Source organism: Trichosurus vulpecula, chromosome 3 (genome assembly GCF_011100635.1).
Source record: "Trichosurus vulpecula isolate mTriVul1 chromosome 3, mTriVul1.pri, whole genome shotgun sequence".
NCBI classification, from domain to species: Eukaryota; Metazoa; Chordata; class Mammalia; order Diprotodontia; family Phalangeridae; genus Trichosurus; species Trichosurus vulpecula.
Genome location: NC_050575.1, coordinates 259,670,235 through 259,692,233, shown reverse-complemented (window position 1 = coordinate 259,692,233; position 21,999 = coordinate 259,670,235). Strand labels below are relative to the sequence as shown.

At 41.2% G+C, this 21,999-nt stretch overlaps 1 protein-coding gene across 1 annotated transcript in view; it reads left to right on the top strand.

The window, feature by feature from the left end:
• Positions 1-914: 914 nt before the first annotated feature.
• Positions 915-21,999, top strand: part of BLK (BLK proto-oncogene, Src family tyrosine kinase) — a 35,413-nt gene continuing 14,328 nt past the window's right edge. The window contains exons 1-9 of the mRNA XM_036750382.1: positions 915-1,031; positions 2,676-2,727; positions 3,812-3,905; positions 6,652-6,750; positions 8,173-8,276; positions 9,672-9,818; positions 12,377-12,529; positions 13,392-13,571; positions 14,874-14,950. Of these exons, the coding sequence (XP_036606277.1) occupies positions 915-1,031; positions 2,676-2,727; positions 3,812-3,905; positions 6,652-6,750; positions 8,173-8,276; positions 9,672-9,818; positions 12,377-12,529; positions 13,392-13,571; positions 14,874-14,950 (1,023 nt within the window). The remainder of the gene's footprint in view (positions 1,032-2,675; positions 2,728-3,811; positions 3,906-6,651; positions 6,751-8,172; positions 8,277-9,671; positions 9,819-12,376; positions 12,530-13,391; positions 13,572-14,873; positions 14,951-21,999) is intronic.

Sequence of the window (21,999 nt, the reverse complement as noted above, 5' to 3'; positions counted from 1 at the left end):
TATGCTCAATTAGTGCTTTCTGACTAACTCTTTGTGTCTCCATTACCCAATCTGTGAAGTAAGGAAAATAATCCTTGGCCTTTTGATCTAACTTCAAGGTCGTGGTTTGAGAATAGATGAGATTATATTGACATTTATTCCAAGGTTTTCAAAGAGTAAACATATGTTCAAAGGGATTTGCTACCGACCATATTATTCTGTCCAGTATACACAATCATCCTATTCTTAAATGAACATGTGTAATCCTGGTGAAGTGTGCTTCGACCACCCTTACCCTGAAAAAAAGAGCATACTGAAAAGCATGAATAACAGAAGTGATTCCAAAATAAACGAGCTTAGGCTGAACTTTGTGGTTCATAGGATAAGAGATTTAGAAGAGTAAGAATCTTTGCTAGATATCAGATCCAACCTTCTCAATTCACAGAAGAGGAAATTGACGTCCAGAGATAGTGGCTTGTCCACTGTCTCATAGCCATTAGTGGAAGGGTCAGGAACTAAAACCCTGTTCTCCTGACTCCCAGTTCAGTATTAAATACTCTTCCCATAAATTATGGAGTCTCCTTCCAAAGGAGACTTTTTATATTTATATTTATATTCTCATATTTTATATTGGAAAGCATTTGGTCAATCTCAGAAACAATGTGACTCTGTGGTTTCCAAGTAAATTCCTGATTCTTCTTTCTAGCTTTTCTGTCACATCAGACAAGTCATTTTCCTTCTGTGGACTTCAGTTCTCCCTGCCCTTGAAAGAGATGGAGCCAGGATTTGAGTCTTGGCCTACAGAATCCCTCCCAGCTCAGTGATACATCTTAAATGGATAATCTTTGGGGGAGGTTAGTACATGTGGACAGAAATACTGAGCACCCACCCCAGTGGACTAACATTCTTGTTATCTGCCCTTCTACTGTAATAGGATGGGAGTAGTGAGCAGCAGAAAACTGGCTAAGGAGAAAGGAAAGAATTGGTGGAGTTTTGAGAAGGAGCCTCAGATCGCCTTCCCAAACAAGCCTCCTCCACCTCTGCCTCCATTGGTGAGTGAGCTACTTATCTCCTGACTTCCAAGCTGAAGGCAGAGTCTGAGAGATGGAGGAAGAGAAGCTATCTCCAACCCTGTGGTGATACTCACTGAAATTTCTTAGTACGACCAAGGATCTTTCTCCCTCCTTTTAGGGGTATCCCCAGGAGCAGTTATATTTATATGTGAATGTACACATGTATGTATATATAGGATGTATAGATATTTGTGGGTCTTTGGAAGCAATGTGTGGAAACAATGGCAGATATATAGGTATATATGGAGAAAGTTTAGATATATGCATGCATATACACATATACTTATATATTTGTGGATCTTTAGAAGCATAGTATGGAAGAAATGGCAAAAATGTATGTATATATATGCATATACACATAGTTGCCATTACATATATATTATGTATACATCCATATATATATTTTATATATATACCTACCATTACTTCCATACTATGCCTTCAAAAATCCATAAATATATGTGTATATATACATATGCATACATACACATATGTATGTCTCTATATACATGCGTACATGCATATGTATCTGCCATTACTTCCATACTGTGCTTCCAAAGATCTGTGATTGCTTTGGTGTGATTTCTCTCTCTATTGATGCAGAGCAAAAACCTTCTGTGCCTTAATAGACAGTCCACATGAATTTCTGTGGCCAAAAAATTCACCTGCTGTTGTAGTAGAGAATCTCCTCACATTGAGCTAGGATGGTCTTCAGTTGACAGACATGAAAGATGTCACCCATTCCTTACTTAAAGCCTTTTTAGCTTAGTAGGAACTGCTAGAGCCTGTGAATAGAAGACCCTTGACAATCCCAGGATCATCTCCATATGACCCTGAGGATTAATGGGTGACATCAGGGCAGGAGATGCAATATAAATGGCAACTATTTATTCTCATTGTTTGCTATTTCATGTCTCTCATTTCCACTTTTGTAGTTTCATAGATCTAGGGCTGGAAGGGTTGTCTAGTCTAGCCTGCTTGTTTTAGAAAGCTCAGGCTCAGGTAGGCTAAATGATTTGCCCAAGGTCCCAGAAGTGAATAAGAGTTAGAGGCAAAATTTGAATCCTGGTCCTCTGACTACAGAGTTGATTTCTTTCTACTGTACTACTGTTGGTGTCATTTATCTCTGTGAAGTGTGTTTCTTATTCCCAGGATGTAACTGAGGCATAGAGAAAATCTAACTCATAGTCATTGGACTTTACTTGCTGTTCCTCACGAAAACAAAGCAAAATGAAATTCTATCTCCAACCTCCACGCCTTTGTATTGGCTGTGTTCCAAGTCTAGAATGTTCTCCCTCCCTCACCTTTACTACCTCTTAGATTCTGTGGCTTCCTGCAAGACCCAGCTCCAAATCTAGCTTCTGCAGGAAGCTGATTTTCCCAGTAGCTGGTGCCCTCCCCTATCAGATCACTGTCCATCTACTCTGTATATATCTTGTATGTACCATGTACATGTTCTTTTATCCATTAGAATGTGAGATCCTTGAGGGGATGGAACTGTTTTTGCCTTGTTTGTATCCTCAGTGCTTAACACAGTGTCTGAAACATGGTAAGTGCCTAATAAATGCTTGCTCAAGCTGCTGAACAGTGAATTAACTGTTGGGTTTTGTGTTTCTGTCAAAGGTTGTTTTCAATCACGTTACTACGCCAACCCCTGTTCTAAGTCCTGATCAAGGTAAGAATCTTGGTTTTGGTAGCGTGGTTGCTGTGTTGCCCTGCTGTTTTTTGGTTGTTTTTTTTTTTTTTTGGCAGTCAGCACAGAGGAAGATATCAACCTGAGTCTCAGTACTTGATTTGACCCAAATCCCCCACATTTCCTAAGGTTCCTTTCGTGACCAAGGCACAAATTCTCATTGTGGGATTTCTCATTTATTTTAAGAAGAGACAATATTCTAAGGCCAAGGAAAATCAGTTCTCCAGGACTTTCTGGGCCTCATAGGGGAAGGTCAGAGTGGGTATTCCAGCTCCGACAGTGGGAAATTTGTATTCCGAAAAGGTTTGGTTTCTCCAGAAGAGGGCAGCACACAACAGGCTGAGAGTACATTAGGGAAAAACATCCATCATCAGGTGCCAAAAGGCATGGAGTTGACCAAATTTGTGCCAGTCCAAATCAGAGACTGGTATAAGTCAGGTGCAGAAAATTCCTAATAGGTCAGGTAGAATAGGTAGCACAGGACACAAAAGAAGGTGGAAGTTTTAGGCGAACTAGGAAGTTCAATGGACAGAGAGCCTTTGGACACAGCAAGGCCAATTCTGAAGCAGGGTACAAAGAAGGGGGCAAGAGGAGGCCATACCAGGGAGGAACTCAGCTGATGTGTCTCAGGGGTAGGAAAGGCAGCAAGCCATTTGGTAACTTCCTGTTTGTATTTTTTGCTTTCTTGGGCGGGGGGCGGGGGGGGGGAGAGTTAGTGGGGAGGAGGGGAGGGAGGCCAGGCCTAAGAATAGCCTAAGAATATAGGCTAGAATAGGCTAAGAATATAGGCTAGATTCTTAGCTTTTTTTCTGTTGAAAGAATGCAAGTTATTTCATCAACTTGTAAATTCAGCACCCTGGGAAAAGCTCTCATCACCCCAGTCTAGTTGCAGACTCTTTGCATCTTTATCACAACTCTGAAGGAGTTCTCCTGAAGCCTAATCCTGACCATGACTCTGCTTATAAGCCCCCTTTTCTGATTTTTCCCTTATCAGTTGGCTCACTCTCTCTTCCTGCCGTAGCACCAGAAACCCTAGAGAGATGCCATTTTTTCTTCTTTATTGCAGAGGAGCACTATGTGGTTGCCTTGTGGGATTATGAAGCTGTGAATGATCGGGACCTGAAGGTGGTGAGGGGAGAGAAGCTGCAAATCTTGATGAAGTATGTTTCCCAGAAAGCCATTCTACACAGGGAGTCTCCTACTGGCCTACCCTACCTTTGCAGGGGGTGAGGGGTGGGGGATACTCCTCCAATGTTGTCCAAATCTTCCATCATTTGTCCTCCAGAGTCTTGCTGGGGGATTGGTTTTCATTCACTCGTTTCTACCTCCTGTAGTTTGAATTTTCTCCTTGTTCCACATCCACTTTTTTTTGGAATTTTTAAAAATTTTAAACTTAAATACAAAATGAGAAAAGAAAAAAAAACCGTTGCCATGCACATCACAGACCATAAGAGAAGATTCAATATAAAACAATAAATTTCCATTTCAAGAAAACCTATATAATAAATACTACACAAAGCTGCCCAGCTTTTCTTTGCCTTCTTGTTGGTTTTCTTTTGCTCCCTGCTGTGTTTTTTACTTTTTTTCCTTTCCCTCCCCTACCCGACCCTAAAGAACGACACAACTAAGTGGATAAATATACATATACTTAGATATCTATAGACTTAAAAATATATGCACCTATACACTCATACACATATATATGTGCTCATACACATATTCACACCTACACACACACACGCATATATGACAATACTATGCTTATTTCTACCTGTCATCTGTTTCTCTGAAGGTGAATAGCATCTTCCTTCATAAGTCCAAGTCTTTCCATGCTTTTCTATATCAACCAGCTCAACATTTCCTACACCACAGCACTATTCCAACCCAATTGCATCCTATCTAAGAGACTGTCTATATAGGTTTTCCCCCAATTTTCTGCATTCCTTCTATTTTTGGCTACATAGGTTTTATTTATATAAAAATTTTAAGATAATCAAAATTATCTTTTTTACGCTTCAGCAATGCTCTCCCTTATAACATGGTTTAATGTCTGATACTGCTACTTCCTTTACATCCTTTTTCCTGGTATCTTTGAAGCTCCTGACTTTTTGTTCGTCCAAATGAGCTTTGTTAGTATTTTTTCTCCCCATCCACTTTAGGTAAGAATAAACAGCCTGGATGTTATAGAGGCAACATCCATGTTATCTTAAGGTCAGCTCCAGAGTGCTTAATCATTTTCCACTGTACTACGTTCCATATACCACAGGACTCACTTAGCCTGGCATGCTTATGAAAATTAAGCTGAGAGGGGAAGACCCTCAGGGTTGCTGTTGCCAGCATATATATGTGGCATGAACTCCTGAGACAGCTCTCCCCCATTCCCCATGGTTTTGCTCTAATTATCTGGAATCAGGCCAGAAGTTTCTGACTCACATATATTCATGAATGATTTCACAAAAATGTGTCACAAACACGTCTGGTTTGTACAAAATCTCTTTTTTTTTAAAAAACAATTTGACCTAAAAATTAAAAGTAAAGTTGTAAAGGATTGCATGTTTTATCATATGTCAATAAATTTAATTTAAAAAAATAAAAGAATCTGAACTTTTGCTCATTTATCCTTTTCAAATTTTGCTTTTACTTTTTACCAATGCAAAAGTCAACCTCTATAGTAAAAAATAGGACTCAAGATTTAGAACTAGAAGGAACCTCAGAGATCATCTGGTACAACCCCAGCATTATATAAATGAGGAAACTGGGGCAAGGAGTGGTCCAGTGACCCACCCCAGATCATACACATAGTGAGGGGCAGGGTGAGCGTTCAAACCCAGATTTTGTGGTTCAGTCATGTCTGACTCTTCATGACCCCATTTGGGGTTTTCTTGGCAAAATACTAGAATGGTTTGCCATTTCCTTCTCCAGCTCACTTCACAGATGTGTTTGCTCTTGAAGAGGACCATGACATCAGGGAAATGATGACATGACTTGTAGTTGACTTTGATTTGAGGGAGGGAGGGCTGTGCAAAGTCACCAGCCACACTTTCTCCTCCAGAGCCATCTGGGTCCAGTGACCAGATATTCATTAGGATGACTGGAGATGACCCAGGATGCAATGGGAGACCCTGGCCCTTTTAGGCTAAGGCCTTTTCATGTACTCACTTAGAGTGAGGTAATGCCCATTCAGTGAATAAGCCTCTTTAAGATATGAGTCAAGGGATGGTCCCTCTAATTAGAAAAAAAAATTAAGCTGAGAGGGGAAGACCCTCAGGGTTGCTGTTGCCAAGAGAAACAGTTACCATTGACATTCGCTCTAAGCCAGGAGGGCCCAAAATACAGCCATTAAGTGGAGCTTGGGCAGGGTCCTATTGTGGCCCAATCTATGAGCTTCAGAGTGAACTGCATTTAAGGTTTTGTGAAGGAAGGAAGGAAGGAAGAAAGAAAGGAAGGAAGGAAGGAAGGAAGGAAGGAAGGAAGGAAGGAAGGAAGGATGTAAGTAAGAAAGAAAGAAAGAAAGAAAGAAAGAAAGAAAGAAAGAAAGAAAAAGGAAGAAAGAAGAAAAGGAGGAGAGGAGGAAAGGAGGAGAGGAGGAAGAGGAAAGAAAGAAAGAAAGAAATCTTGAGGTTTACTGGCTAGATTTCTTTCTTTCCTTCTTTCCTCATTAACAGGTGAAGAGACAAGTACCAAACATACATGTAATTGTCAGGATGTCCCCCCCCTTCCCCCAGTAAATCAGAAATAATAGGAATATACAAAGTCAGCTCATGATTCTGTCATTTCTCTTCTATCTATTTCTCACTGTCTCTTAGGGTTGAGATTATGTTCGTGAAGTGCTTTGAGCTCCGTCATAGGAAAGCCCTGAATGTAGGACTTTTATTATATTTGTGTTTTTCCTTTTTCTCCTCTCAGAAATGGAGACTGGTGGATGGCCAAATCACTTGTCACTGGAAGGGAAGGCTATGTCCCTAGCAACTTTGTTGCTCGAGTAGAGACTCTGGAAATTGAAAAGTAGGTGCACTTTAATACTAATACTAGCACAGTCTGACATTTGTGGGGTGGCAGGGGTGCTAGATGGAAGAAGTGGGAGTTATTGCTTGACCATTTGGATTTTGGATCTTTTTTTTACCATCTTGATTGCAACAATGATTCACTGCGACCTTCAACAAGTCACCTCACTCTGCCCAGCCATAGGGAATGAGAATTGTCTCTGCCCTTCCTGAAAAGGATAGATCTTGTGAAATTCAGGACCTAACTTAGGGTGTGAGGCTATAGCATGGACTGTCTTGTCATAGTAAAGCTTCCCTGGAACTTCATAAGGGAGTTCTTATTGGAATAGTCATTTCCATGGAATTCGAACTCTTATCCCTACCTAGAAAAGCAGTAGAAAAGTCATGTATGACTCTTTGTGGTGCTATTTGGGCTTTTTTAGCAAAGATACCAGAGTGGTTTGCTATTTCCTTCTCCAGATCATTTTGCAGATGAAGAAATGAGGCAAAGAGGGTTAAGTGGCTTGCTCAAGGGTTACACAGCTAGTTACACAAATCTGAACTCAGGTCTTCCTCCCTCCAGGCCCAGCACTCTATCCCCTGCACCATCTAGCTGCCCTTAGAGTACTAGGATGTAATAGATAGAGGAACAGATTTAAACTTAGGAAGACCTGAGTTCAAGCTGGGGCCCTAGTTTCCTCTTGTCAGCCTTTTCTAGTTCAAAATACTACTGGATTGGTGTGGTATACACTAGAATGTTCAGGTGGCATATGTGCAGATGTGGGAGAAGTTGGATCAACAACCAGCATATATTAAGTACTCACTTGTTCCAATTACAGTACTAAATACCAATGTTGGCAGAACTTTAAATCTAGGCAATAAAGGTTTAGTTTAATTCAATTCAATGATGATTTACTGAATGCCTGACATGTGATGTAGTAGATAGAGTTGTGGCTTGGCATCCAGAAGATCTGTGTTCAAGTCTGTCTACTGGCTATGTCATCCTGGGCAAACACTTAACCTCTTGTCCCAGGCAACTCAAGGAGCTTACAATCTACTAGGAGTGTTAGTATACATATCTGTGCCCTGCCAACATATATAGCGACACACACACACACACACACACACACACACACACACACGCAGAGCTCAGAGGGCAGGCATATAGCTCTGGCCCAACACATTCCCTGTCTTCATGTGCCTTTAAGTTGGCAAAGTTCCTGTACATGGAATGTCCATCTCAAATCAAGCTGTGACTATGTTTTAGCTAATTTCAAGGACTGATATTATCCTAGGAGGCAGGAAAGTATTACACAGACTCATGAGCGGTAGGGTTTTATGGGGTTTTTCCTCCTTTGCCTATGGATATATAGGACATGGCCCTGGAGGATTGTGCTACCATTTGATGGTGCCTCTCCTCCCCCCCCTTCTCTTTCTCTTCCAGGTGGTTCTTCAAAACGATCAGCCGGAGAGATGCTGAAAGGGCACTCCTGGCTCCTGTCAACAGGGCTGGTGCATTCCTTATTAGAGAGAGTGAAACAAACAAAGGTAAGGACACAGCAGCCCTTCTGAGCAAGGCTGGGCAAAGAGCATGGCACTGGAAGCCAAGAGGCCTGCAGAGGCCGGGGCATGGCTCAGTCCTTAACTCTGTGAGAGCTTGTTCAAATCACTTCTCTGTTTCCTTCTCTGAAAGAGAGGGAAGCTGAACTAGGTGATGTTAAGATCCCTCCCAGATTTGGCACTCCATGATCCTGGATGTCATTTGTCAACCTGGAGGCACATGAAACCAGGGAATGGGTTGGGCCAGAGTAAAAGCCATGTGTCAGTCAGCCCTCTAAAATTATCTTTCCCTTCTCTGTGTGTGTGTGTACCTATATATATTGGCAGAACATATATAATACGTACTTGTTTGCATATTGACATTCTTATTGGATTGTAAACTCCTTGACGTCAGAGACCATGTTTTTGCCTTTTTCTGTGCCCCCAGTACTTAGCACTGCGCACGATACATGGTGGGCACTTAACAAATGCTTCTTGACTGACACAAGCATTTCCTGAATACAGATGGGGCCACTGCATTCCCTTCTCCCTCTAGTGGAAGAGGAGGACTCTGGTTGGTAAGGGAAGAGGGGAGAGGGAGTGTGAATGTGGTTAAGAGTGAGACTAGTGGTGAGGGCTCCGATTAGGAGAGCCTGGGATGGAGACGACGGGGAGAAAGTCGAAGACCTGCTTCTAGCCAGCAGCCTGGCTGTGATGATGTCTTGAGTAGCAGACACTGAAGTCTAAACATATTCCTCACACCCATGCCTGGGCTGTCAACAATACCTGGAGCAACCCTTTAAAAGTAGGAGACTGCTCACTATCAGAGGAAGCCCTGGGTTCAAATCCCAGCTCTGCCACCAGTTGTGGGACTCCAGGCAAGGCATCTGTTCTCTCTGGGCCTCTGTCAAAAGAGGAAAGTTAGACCAGATGATCTTGAATGTCCCTTCCATATCTAAATCTATAATCCTTCTAGGATAAGGGCTCAGAAGATATGGATATCAGCACTTGGTGATTTGTCAGACAGGAAAATCTTGCTAGGGTCTTGAGCTGAATTTTGGGGAATTGACAGAACTGGGGAAACTCTAGGCAGAGCTCAGGTAGGCAGGGGAAATATTTGGAAAACTCCACTATTTTGAGGGGGAGAGGCAAGGCAATTGGGGTTAAGTGACTTGCCCAGGATCACATAGCTAGTAAGTGTCAAGTGTCTGAGGCTGGATCTGAACTCAGGTCCTCCTGACTGCAGAACTGGTGCTCTAACCACTGTGGCATCTAACTGCCACTCCCCCTACCACCCAAGTAATTTAAAAGAAACCCAAATCCCATTTCATTTGCCTAGATATTTAATTTCCTTCAGTTGATGACTTATTTCTCTCATATGTTTGTTTGTTATTAATTCTCTAGGTGCCTTTTCCCTGTCTGTGAAGGACACCACCTCTGCTGGGGATGTGATCAAACACTATAAGATCCGGTCCTTAGATGAAGGAGGATATTATATTTCTCCCAGGATTACCTTCCCTTCGCTACAAGATTTGGTCCAACATTATTCTAGTAAGAGCTGGGTATTGAATTTGGTTCTAGGGAAATCACTTGTGCTTATGTAGAAGGATATATTAAATAAGATTGGGTTTTTTAATTGGTGGCTGTGAGCCCTGTGCTACGATCGAGGAGAATTGGATCCTAGTCCCAGTTCTGGTGCTCACTAGCTCTCCCTTTCTCTGGGCTCAGCTGCATGTATTCTGCTCATTGGGTACAAGTCTGTGAGAAACAAATCATCTAAATCCAAGCAACTCTTAGAGAAAGAGAACCAAAAAAGTCAACTTTCCCCCTCCCACCACATCCCCATTAACTGAAAATTTGTCCCAACCATTCTTACTTAACAACTGTATAGCAATCATGAAACGAAAACGAGAATCCGCAGTCAACATTTTAAAGAGATACAAAGTTTAGCTTAGAGGTTTTTTTCATTTATTTAAAGAGAAAAATAACTCTAAATATCAGCATGACGTGAAGAATAATTTTCCTGTTATGTCAATGATGGCCCAAGGCAGAGCAAGAGATACTGCTCTTGCTTAGATTAATCAAAGGATATTCCCCCTACAAGTGTGGTTACCACACGATCCATTTTCCTGGAGTTTAAGAGTTTCCCATTTGCAACCAGTTGGGCCTTCAATAGGGATGAAACAAAGGATTTTAGCCTAGCACAGTCTCCTTGGAATGTGATTAAGTACTGACAAGGTTTATTTCATTCTGCTAATTCCCAAAGGACTTCAGACAAACATAATATTATTTATTAATATTTCCCTTAAAGAAAGAATTGGGCTAGGAAGGAAGCCCTTAGTGTGCTTTCACGGTTGTATCATATTATCTGGGACATGATGGATTTGGATTTGATGATCTCTGAGATACATCCTACCTCTGACATTGTATAGTTCTATAGTTCGTGACATTAATGATATAGCATTAATAGGAACATAGGCATTACCCAATTTGACATTGTACTTAAGCAATACTTAGACGCTTGGATAGATTTATAATCTCTTCTATTCTGGTACATGTACATCATAGATTCACCATAGATTCATCATCATAGATTCTCCATCCCCATTTTTCTCCTTGTTTTCCCATAGAGGATCTATCCATTGTGGTGGAAGTCGTCCTTGAAGACAGGGATTCTTAACTTTTTGTGCTGTTGACCCCCTTGACAAAACAAGATCCTAATATGATTAACCATATAAGACCTCTTCTCAGAATATTTTAAATGCATAAGACTACAAAAGAAACAATTGTATTGAAATACGACTATCAAAAAACAAGTTCATGGACAATGATAAAGAATTCCTGTTCTTTTCATATTTTGTGGGCACCAGTGCAAAACTAGGGTTGCCCATCTGCCCATCTCTCACTATTACTGCCCAATTGGCCCACCTCCTCCGCCATCATTACATTTCACCATGGATATCCTTTACACCACTTCTTGCTTACAAAGCATTACTGATAATACGCTGAGTGCTTCCTGGCACCCACTATGCACACTGCCTTTTACAATTCCTCTGTGATCATATGACAGTTATTTCACAATAGCATCATCAATACGTTGTAACCGAATCTGAGTTATATTTAGGGTTATGCTGTGGTAAATGTTTAACAGGTGGCTCTTTAGAAGAAAAAAGTGTATGCAGGACATTTAATCTACATTACTACCCTTATTCTCCATCACTTTCTTAAGTCTAAACAATCAACAAAGCAATAACTCAAGCTTTGATTTGATGCATTTGTGGATTTGAGGCTCACACAGAACATTTAACAATCAGCTTTTGTGAGCCAATTAGAGCTGACTCCAGCATACCCCTGCAAAGTCCCCCTATAGAGACGATTAGGCTGGTTATTCTATTATAACGTTGTCTCCATAGAAGTGTCCATTTCTATGGAAATTACCAATTCACCAAAGTGTTTCCCCATGGCAATTAGTGACATTAGGTGGCCATGCCTTCACCAATCCCAAGCCTGCCACCTACAGGCTCATTGTATGACAGCTTTAAAAGGAGCAAAATTTAATCTAAATACATTTGAAGAGTACAGATGAATGCACACTTTATGCTGGTCTAATGCAGAGTGGCATAGTAGACAGAAGGCCAGTCTTGGAGTCAGAATGACCTTGGTATAAGTCCAGTCTCTAGAATATACTGGCTATAGGGCACGTCATCAGCCTCTCAGTGCCTTGGGCAACTATCTAAGTTGAGGTTGCAGTCTATCTATCTGCTTATCTGCCTTAGTAGAGGGTGATTTCCTCACCAGAAAGCTTTCTACATTCATAAAATTGCAAGGAAAAAAGTATATGTTAAGCACCTACTATAGGAAAAACAAGATGTTAGCTTCTTTATTCAAATAAAGCAGAAATAGCAGAAGAAGGGAGAAGAGAACATAGCAAATAGTTCTCCCCATCCTCTCATTTCTGTATCTTTTGGGAATGTTAATGAGCAAAGATTAGCAATACCAGGTTGGGGGGCAGGGGCGGAGACTAGGATGTTCCAAATAGAAGAGAACAGCACGGTTCCTTTGCTGCCCCCGTAATGACCCATCCACATCTTTTTGTCACCATAACGCAGAGAAAAGGGACGGTTTATGCCAGAAGCTGACTTTGCCCTGTGTGATTCTGGATCCTCAGACCCACTGGGCCCAGGACGAATGGGAAGTGCCCCGGCAGTCACTGAAACTGGTGAGGAAACTTGGTGCTGGACAGTTTGGAGAAGTCTGGATGGGTAAGTACACGCTGCTCAGGGTCTCCTGGGAGTACAGTATGGGGAGGGGGAAATGAAGCAGAGACAAGGAAGAAGGGGACTCTCTGGGGGGCCATCCCCTGCACATGCTGTTATACGTGCTTTCTTTGGGGCCTCAAAACAATACTGAGGCAAGTAGAGTAGCATTTAGATTATAAGCTCCTTGAGGGCAGGGGCTGTCTTTGCTTCCTTTCACACACCCAGAATAGTGCCTGGCACGCAGCAGATGCTTAATAAATGTTTATTGATTGATTGACTTCTTATCTCCATCCAATGAAGAGGAAGCTGAGATACAGAGGAAAGTGATGTGACTATAGGAACATAGCAAGGCTAACTAGAGGATCCTGATCCCTAGTCTGGTACTTTGTCCCTTACGTTATCTGAAGGCATTCCTTCTGAACCTTTCTGGATGATTCCTATGCTGGTACTTTCTCCCTTGAATTATTTGGAGACCTTCTTCCTGAACCTTTTTGGATGGGTGCTTGAGGAGAGGCACTTTGTGACTTTGTAAACCCAGTGCCTCTGTATGTGCTTGGAAGCTTAAATTTGCCCTCTTCCCAACTTCTATCTGTTGCCTTTCGTTCTGTCAACTGAGACCAAATGAAATAGGCTTAATCCCTCTTCCACATGACAAACTTTCAAGTAATTAACTTTCTGAATCTCAATTTATTCATATGTAAAATGGGGATAGTTAGTGACAGAGTTAGGATTAGAAACCAAGTCTTTTGATTCCTATCCAAATGCTGTTTCCCCCTACCTCATGTTGCCTCATGGTGAAAGGGACTTGCTTCCAAGTAGAAAATCTGTATCCTTAACAGACTCCTTGATCCTCCCCTTGGCACAGGTTATTATAAAAACAACATAAAGGTGGCCATCAAGACCCTGAAGGAGGGCAGCATGTCTCCTGAGGCCTTCCTTGCTGAGGCCAATATGATGAAAACCCTCCAGCATGACAAACTGGTCCGTCTCTATGCAGTGGTTACCCAGGAACCCATCTATATTGTCACAGAGTACATGGCCAAAGGTGACAAGACTTAGACCCTGTGATTGAGGCTGGGGGTGGGAAAGGGCTGGAGGTGATATAGATATGGAGGATGCAGGCTGGTAAGAGTTTAGAGTCAATGGACTTCACTGAGTATTGATTGAGTGCTTGCTAGGCAGGTCTCTAAGAAGCAAAGCCTAAACAATGAGCTAAAGCAAGCAGTCAATCTATGGCCTCTCTGGCAGGTGAAAGGGGCAGGAAGACAAGGAGTAAGTGCTGTCTATGAAGGCTGCTCTCCCCATGAGTTTAGGAAGACAAACTTTATAGCCCATTGGTCCTCATGGGGGAAGAGGAGATAGAAGAGAGAGAAGAAAAGAGAAGAAAGGGATGGAAGGGGAGAAAAGGAGGAGAAAGAAAATGAGGGCAGGGAAAGGGAGGAAAAAGAGAGAATGAGAGGAGGTGGGGCCAGGAGTGGAAAGAATAGAAGAAGAAAGGGGATGAAAAAAGAAGGGAGAAAGAGTAAGACAAAGAGAAAATGAGGGAAGAGCAGAAGAGAAGAATGGAGAGGAGCAGGAAAAGGAGAGAAAGGGAAAGGGGGAAAAACATGGAAGAAGAGCAGATAAGAGTGGAGGGAAGGAGAGAAGAGGGGAGAGAAAAGTAGAGATGAAGATGGAGGGAAAGAAGGGATAAGGGAGTAGGAAATGGGAAAAGAAAAGAAAGGAGAAGGAAGGAGAGAGATGGGGAGAGAAAAGATGAAATAAAGAAGCAAGACTGGGAGGAAAGGGAAAAGGAAAGATGGGATAGGGGAGAGGAGATGAGAAGAAAGAGGAAGGGAGGAGAGAAGGGTAGGACAGATGGGAGAAGGAAGGAGAGAAGAGGAGAGAGGACCATTCTTGTCTCCATTGTACCTGTGCTCCAGGGATGCTGCTCTCCCCACTATTCATGAGACATCAACATGCCATGAATTCTATTCTAAAGCACCAGGTCCTTAGAATGGAATGCTTCAGATTAGGTGAACTCGAGCAAGAAAAGAAGACTAACAAAGAGACTTATTTTAAAACCTATTTCATGCAGCCAGCCTGCTTCTAAACAAATCTTAAGAGCAAGAAACAATTCTTTGGGCATACAACATACTGCCAGGGCATGTTAGATATGTTGGGAGACTATACTGATTATCACTTAACAAATTATTCTCTCTTTGCCCTGAATGATCTGGAAGAGTTTATTTGGCTGGTTTACTTTCAGGAGCAGCTTGCTTTGGGAGAATCTAGTTGAGAAAAGTTGACAAGAGCAGGTGCCAGATCATTTTTTTCTGAAACAATGCTTTAATTTCTTTCTTATTAGGGTGCTTATTGGATTTCCTAAAGACAGAAGAAGGTTGTAAGCTGCCGTTATCAAGACTGATTGACATAATGGCCCAGGTTTGTGAGCCAGGGATAACCAGTAATAATAACAATGATCCCATCTGTCATTTGCTCAATGCTTACCATTCTCAGAATACTTTAACACAAATCTTCTTGTTTTAAAATAATAATTTTAATTATTTTTTTCCAATTACATGTAAAGACAATTTTTGATATTCATTTTTTTAAAAATTTGAGTTCCAAATTTTTCTCCTTCCCTTTCCTCCCCCTCTCTAAAATAGAAAGCAATTTGATATAGGTCATATAACATCCTCTCATTTGATCTTGACCACAGAGAGGATAAATAATGCTTTACTAAGGACCCATGATTAGATACAGTGATGAATCCATTATGTTACATGGCCACTCAGTACAGACAAAATCTGAGAGGTCAAAGATTGATATGGATTCAGTAGAATAGTCATTGGACCAGTTATCTTGAGAGAATTGTACCAATCAACAAGAGTAGCAGTACTGGCCTTGTTTTCTTGGAGTAGAATGCTGATGGGTATTAATCAATCTGCCAATAAGCCTTTATTAATAGTCTACTATGTACCAGGAGCTGTTCTAGGTACTAAGGATACAAAAACAAAAAGAAAATAATTTCTACCTTCAAGGAGCTTACATTTTGCTAGAGGGTTCACCTATAATCAAATAGGCAGACAGACATGGTAAATACACAGTGAATTGATGAGAGGCCAGATAGTAACATCTAAAGAAACCATAAAAAGTGGAACCTGAACTGAATCTTTGGGAGATTTATGTGTTCCCTGAAGTAGAGGTCAGGAAGGAGACAATTCCAGGCAGGGCCAGAGGAAGGAAATGGAATTTTACATACAAGAAGAAACAGCACCTGAGGGTGAGTAAGACCAGCTCATTCCTCATGCAGGACATTCCTGTCTTCATGACTTTGTGTTAACTGTCTCTTATATTTGGAATAGATCTCTTAGAATCCATTGTTTCCTTCAAAATTGCTCAAATACCACTTCTTACATAAACCCTTTCTTGCTCCCTCCAATTTCTAGTGTCCCACATCATTACCTTGTATTTTTCTTGAATACATTTTGTGTACACCTATTTCTGTACATGCTATCTCCTTCCTAAGGTATCTCCTTGAAATCGGAGACTATATCATTTTTATCTCTCTATCTCCATCTTTTAGCATGTGCCTAACACATTGTAGGCATTCAATGAGTACTTACTGATTGATACAATAACGTCAGTCAGTTTGGAAGGATCAGCTGGAGTCAGATCAAGAAGAGATTTAAATGCCCAACAGAAGAGATTCTATTTTAATCTGAAGGCAATGGGGAGCCATAGCATCCTCTTGATCAGAAGAGCAACATGGTTGTAACTATGCACTAAACATATAGGGTTAAAGAGCTTCCATGTAAGGTAATTCTTTTTCATTGGGTCTAATTAAGCAGTCATTCTCTCCACCAGTGTCTCATAAGGCACCTACAACCCTTTTATTCTGTGTGACTACTGTCCTTGTGCTCCTCTAACCCTCCAAAGGAAGGTTGGTCCACCCAACATGCTATAGATGTACATGGATACCTTTCTAACATACAAGCTATCCATCTATTATCCTTCTACTCCCTACCTTCTTTGCCCACCTCTTTTCCCAGTATTCTTCTACCTTCTTCACCCACCTCTTTTCCCAGTATCCTTCTACCTTCTTCACCCACCTCTTTTCCCAGTGTCCTTCTACCTTCTTCACCCCCCTCTTTTCCCAGTATCCTTCTACTTTCTTCGCCCACCTTTTTTCCCAGTTGTAAATCTTTCTGATAACATCTTTAGTCATTGTCTACAAGGAAGTTCTTCACTGGTAATATGGCTCCCTCAGATCTCACCTTCCATGCACCTCTCCATAAGATAGATGCTGTGGCTACTAGGCCTCCAATTTCCCTGGTATAGAGAGCTCCCAGGGAAAAAACTCCTTCTACCAAAACAGGTCAGCAAACTGTTCTGTAATTTGTAGTCTCAGAGACTGCCTGGGGAACTGAAAGGCTATGTTACTTTCCCAGAGTTACACAACCAGCATGTGTCAAATGCAAACCTGGCTCTTTCTGTACCAGGGTCAGATGTATCCATTGTGCCACTATCTTATGACAGTTCTTAAAATGAAAAAGTTATTCAATTTCTATGAACTCCAATGGTGATTCAGTGTTCGGGACTCTTAAAACATTTGGGCAGGAATGAATTCCAACAGCCATGAAGCATTCAGACTCCATCCTCAGACAGGAAATAAGCCAGCTTTAAATATCTATATACAATTTGAAGAGATCGAGCCCACTTTGCCCTGGACATTGCAATACCAAAACTCATGGAGGTAGAACTTGATGTTCTTTGGAGTCTTATTCAGAATTTACCCATCCCAGGTAGGGGAAGAGAGTCAGATTAGGAGAGGAAAATTTATTCCATTGGGATTACTAAATGGGAACTCAAAGAAAGCTTGACAAACTAAAATCCCCTTCCTGTGACTGTCAGGAAAACACATTTGACAGCCATGAAGTGTGGGTGTTTGGTTTGTGGTCAGCCTGTGATACACACAAAAACACAGCCACTCATCCATTTATGGAAGCCCTCTTTCATCTCCCCCCACCCCCAACTTACCACATGACCCACACCCCCACGTTCATGGCATGGAATATTATCTTTTATTAGTATCAGGACAGGAACTGACGTCATGCCTTCTCTATTTTCCACTGAAGTGAGCACAGAGCAGAGAGTGGAGTTAGAGCTGATAAAACTAATTTCAGAAAATTAATGCTAGGATCAAGCTTGTCCAAACCACACTCTCTTGGAAAATTATAGGGCTACCTAGAGGCAAAAAGCATGAAAATGCACCCACATTCAAGACCAGGATATGGTTGTGTAGTCAATGTTGTGTTTGTCCTTGGTTTTTGAAGAGGACCATGACATCAGGGAAATGGTGCCATGATTTGTAGTTGACTTTGATTTGAGTGAGGGAGGGCTGTGCAAGGCCACCAGCCTCACTTTCTCCTCCAGAGCCATCTGGTGACTGGAGATGACCTAGGATGCAGTAGGAGACCCTGGCCCTTTTAGGCTAAGGCCTTTTCATGTACTCACTTAGTACTCTTTAAGAAGTGAGTCAAGGGATTAATTTCTAATTAATTAGAAAAAAGAAAAAAATCAAGATAGTCAACATAGTTGTTGAATGAATGGATAAAATGATTGGACAGGAAACAAATTTTTAAAAATCCAACAAACTTATTGAATGAAGGTAATCTGTACTAGTGGTCACGACCAAAGATTCTAATCCTGGCTTATTGGTGCAACAGGTTTGGTGGTAAAATGACTCACTGACTTTTTGCCTCCCTCACTTTCTCTAATAAGTAATTTCCTATGTGAAATAGAAAATAGAAGATTCTGAGAGTTGAAAAGGACTCCCAAGGTCATCCAATGCAAGCTAGACCACAAGATTAAAAGATAATATCAGAGCAGGGACACAATTTAGAGATTTTTAACCACCTGCATAATATTGAACAAGTAACTTCCTCCCTCTGAACCTCAGTTTTCTTATCAGTAGAACAGTGGGACTGGACTAAATTATCTCCCAGATGACCATCACTATCACAAAGTCACCACCTAATAGTCAGATTCAATGGTTTTTTGCACTGCCCTCATCCTTTTCAACTTCTCCATAGCATTTGACACCATTGACCTTCATCTCTTTGAAACTCTTTCCTTCACTCATTTCTGTGGAATTATACTCTCCTCCTACCTCTATGACTACTCATTTGAAAATTTCTTTCGTTAATTTCTCTGGATCATCCTACTCATCAAATTTAAGCTTTCCCTAAAGCTCTGCCCTCAAGATATGAGCTTCAGAGTTTGGACAAACACAAACTGTGAGTAGTCCAAGTCGCCTGAATGGAGACCCAACTAGTTGGGTAACTCAGCTCATCCTCTCCCTCTCCTTCTCTTCTCTAAAGGAAGGTAAATTTTGATGGCCAGAAGCTGCCCTCTTAACTTGGGGTTCACTGGCTTGATTTTTCTTTCTTTCTTTCTTCTTTCCTTCCTTCCTTCTTTTCTTTTCTTTTCTTTCTTTCCTTCCTTCTTTTCTTTTCTTTTCTTTTCTTTTCTTTCTTTTCTTTCTCTTCCTTCCTTCCTTTCTTCTTTCTTTCTTTCCTTCTCTCTCTCTCTCTCTCTCTCTGTCTCTCTCTCCCTACCTCCCTCCCTCTCTCTCCTTCCATCTTTCCCTCCCTCCCTCCCCCTTCTTTATCCCTCTCTTTCTTGTGTTCTTTCCCTCTTTCTTTCTCTCCCTCCCTCTCTCTTTCTCTCTCCCCACTTAGTTGCTTCTTCCCAACACTACTGTCAATAAGTACAACCCCTACTGACAACAGCTGGTAATTACCCTTATGTATAAAGACAAACTGAAAATTATAAACAAAAAAAAGTAAATGAATACCATTCTCCTCCAGCAAAAGGAAAAGTTTTCAGCCTATCATTAAGGCTTAAGGTGTGGGAGAGGAGGAGCAGGAAGGGGATGTGGGAGCATCAACAGCACAGGTTCTTTTCTATCATCTCCATTCCTCTTACCTGGATCCTAGAGTCCCCTTTCTTTGTGGTGGCTGCCTCTACCTGTGGTTCTAATCTCTGATTTCCTTCCTATAATTTCCCTTTCTCCAGCTCCTGAAAGGAGAAAAAAAAAGCTTTAAAATATTTTATGTCAAAGGAGTAACCCTTAATTTTAAAATTAATTTTAGATTGACCTTAATTTTTCAAAAGGTCATAACGAGCAACTGATTTTAACTTGCCCATAGTATTATTTCAGGTCTAGAGGAATCATTTTAAAGGAGATAAAAACTAAAAGTGCTTAAGTTTTTATTAATTGTGAACTGACATAGTTTATATTAAAAATGGAAATAGAAACTCTTCTAAATAGTACTTCTGAACTATAGGCAACTCTTAATTTAGATAAAAACTTTTTGTAGCATAACCAAGTTTCTAAGTCAGCTATCTGAAACTTAGGACATGTTTTTCTATAAAAATAGTAGTTGGCGAACAATAGTTGCTCTGGTAGCTAGAATAAAAACACACCCCAAACACACTGAAGGCAAGCAGTTAGATGGGCAGAGAGACCTCAGATATTGGGAAAGTGCCCTCTGGTGAAATGAGTCCCCAGATTGTAAAGGATTGAAGAGTAAAATGGGTAGTGGAGACAAAGGAACAGTAGAAAAATCAAATGCTTTTCCAAGAATTTGGACAGTGAAAGAGAAGAATATATGAAAAATGAGAAACAAGTAGCTTCAAGGGATTCACCTCTGCACTCTAAATGTTTCTCTATCTTTGCCTTCCTTCTGTCTCAGAGCTGGGAATGGAAGAGAAATATTTCTCCTCCTTGTTAAGGTTGACTCCTCCACCTGTGTCCATCATTCCTGTCCCATCCAGCAGCCAACCCCTCTTCCCCATATATCTTTACACTCTCATCCACTGGTTCATTCCTTTTTGCCTAAAAATATAGTCAGTGCTTCCCAGTCTTTAAAAAAAAAGGCCCTGTCTTTGACTTTCCTATTCCACTCAGCTACCATCTTACTTCTCTCTTCTCTTTCACTGCCCAAATTCTTGAAAAAGCACTTGATGCCTCATCGACCAATTTTAACCAAGTGTGACGCATGTTTGATGACTGAGGAAACAAAGGTTCAAACTTCTGAGCATATCAATTTATTAAGCAATGCATGCCAATTGCATAACAAATCAAGGCTAGGCTTCTTCAGCTTTGGCACTGGACTCCAAATACAAGGGAAGACAATTTCTTATGCATTTATAGTTAACCAAACAAGACCAATTAATTAAAAGAAAACAATCAGGATGCAAAATTAGGCAATCGGATTTCTAATTGGAGGAAAGATTAGGGACTTTCCAAGTTGGGAGGGGGAGAGCAAACAAGTACAATTCTTCGAAATCAGGAAAAGAGGTGTCCCACTACTCCCCCCAATTGTCTGTATTCAATCAAAGGAACATGGCAACAATGAGTGTTTAACCAGTACAGCTCCGGTTTTCAGATAAGACATATGGATTGCTTGAGGTTTCTAATTATGACAAAACTCTGCATCAATCTTCGGATCTGACTAGGTTTCTGGTCAGCACAACCTAGTCCCTTAGTTAAGAATCAGTTAGCAGCAGTTAGCGTTGGTCCAGTTTCTCAGCCACACAGGGCTATGTTCAAGCACAATACAATTTTCTCACAATTCCCATAATTGGATAAAGTTTTCACACAAGACAGGAATTGGACTAGACTCATAACTGAATAGAAAAGGAGCTGAGCTAGATCCAGAATTGAGTCACAAGATGGAGTCAGCATGACTCACTCAATTCATATACTAGGAAGCCAGGAGGGATTCCAGGCATAGGGAACTTCCAGGGAAAATGCCCAGCATCTTGAGATAGAGTTAGTAGACCAACCTTTATCAAACACCTAATATGTACCCGGTACTGGAATGTTGGCTTTTTTTTACAACAACAAGGAAGGAGGCCAGTGTCACTGGATTGCAGAGTACATGCTGGAGGGAGAACAGTGGGATATAAGGAAGAGGAAGGTATAAGAAGACTGGAAAGTTAGGATGGGACCAGGTCACAGAGAGCTACAGAGGATTTTTTTAAATCATATCTATGCCTTAGAAAAATTATTTGACCAATGAACAGCGGATCACTGGAGTGGGGGGAGACATGAGACAAGGAGACCAACTCACAGACTGTTACAGTAGTCCAGGTGTGAGATGATGAGGAACTGTACCAGGATGGTGGCCATGTCAGAGGAGAGAAGAAGGTGATTATAAGAATGTTACAAAGGCAAAAACAGACAAGATTTGGCAACAGATTGGATGTGGGGGTGAAAGATAGTAAGGAGTTAAGTATGACATGTGAGTGGTAAGTCCAGGTGACTGGGAGGATGATGGTGTTCTCAGTACTATTCAGGAAGTTGCTATGAGGTCACTCCTAAAATGAGTGTTTTTAAGTAGGGTGCTGCTCAAATTCCCATTCCCTTTCCCCCCCTACATCAAATTTTCCAGAGGCCTATCGAGGATGAGTCATGTATC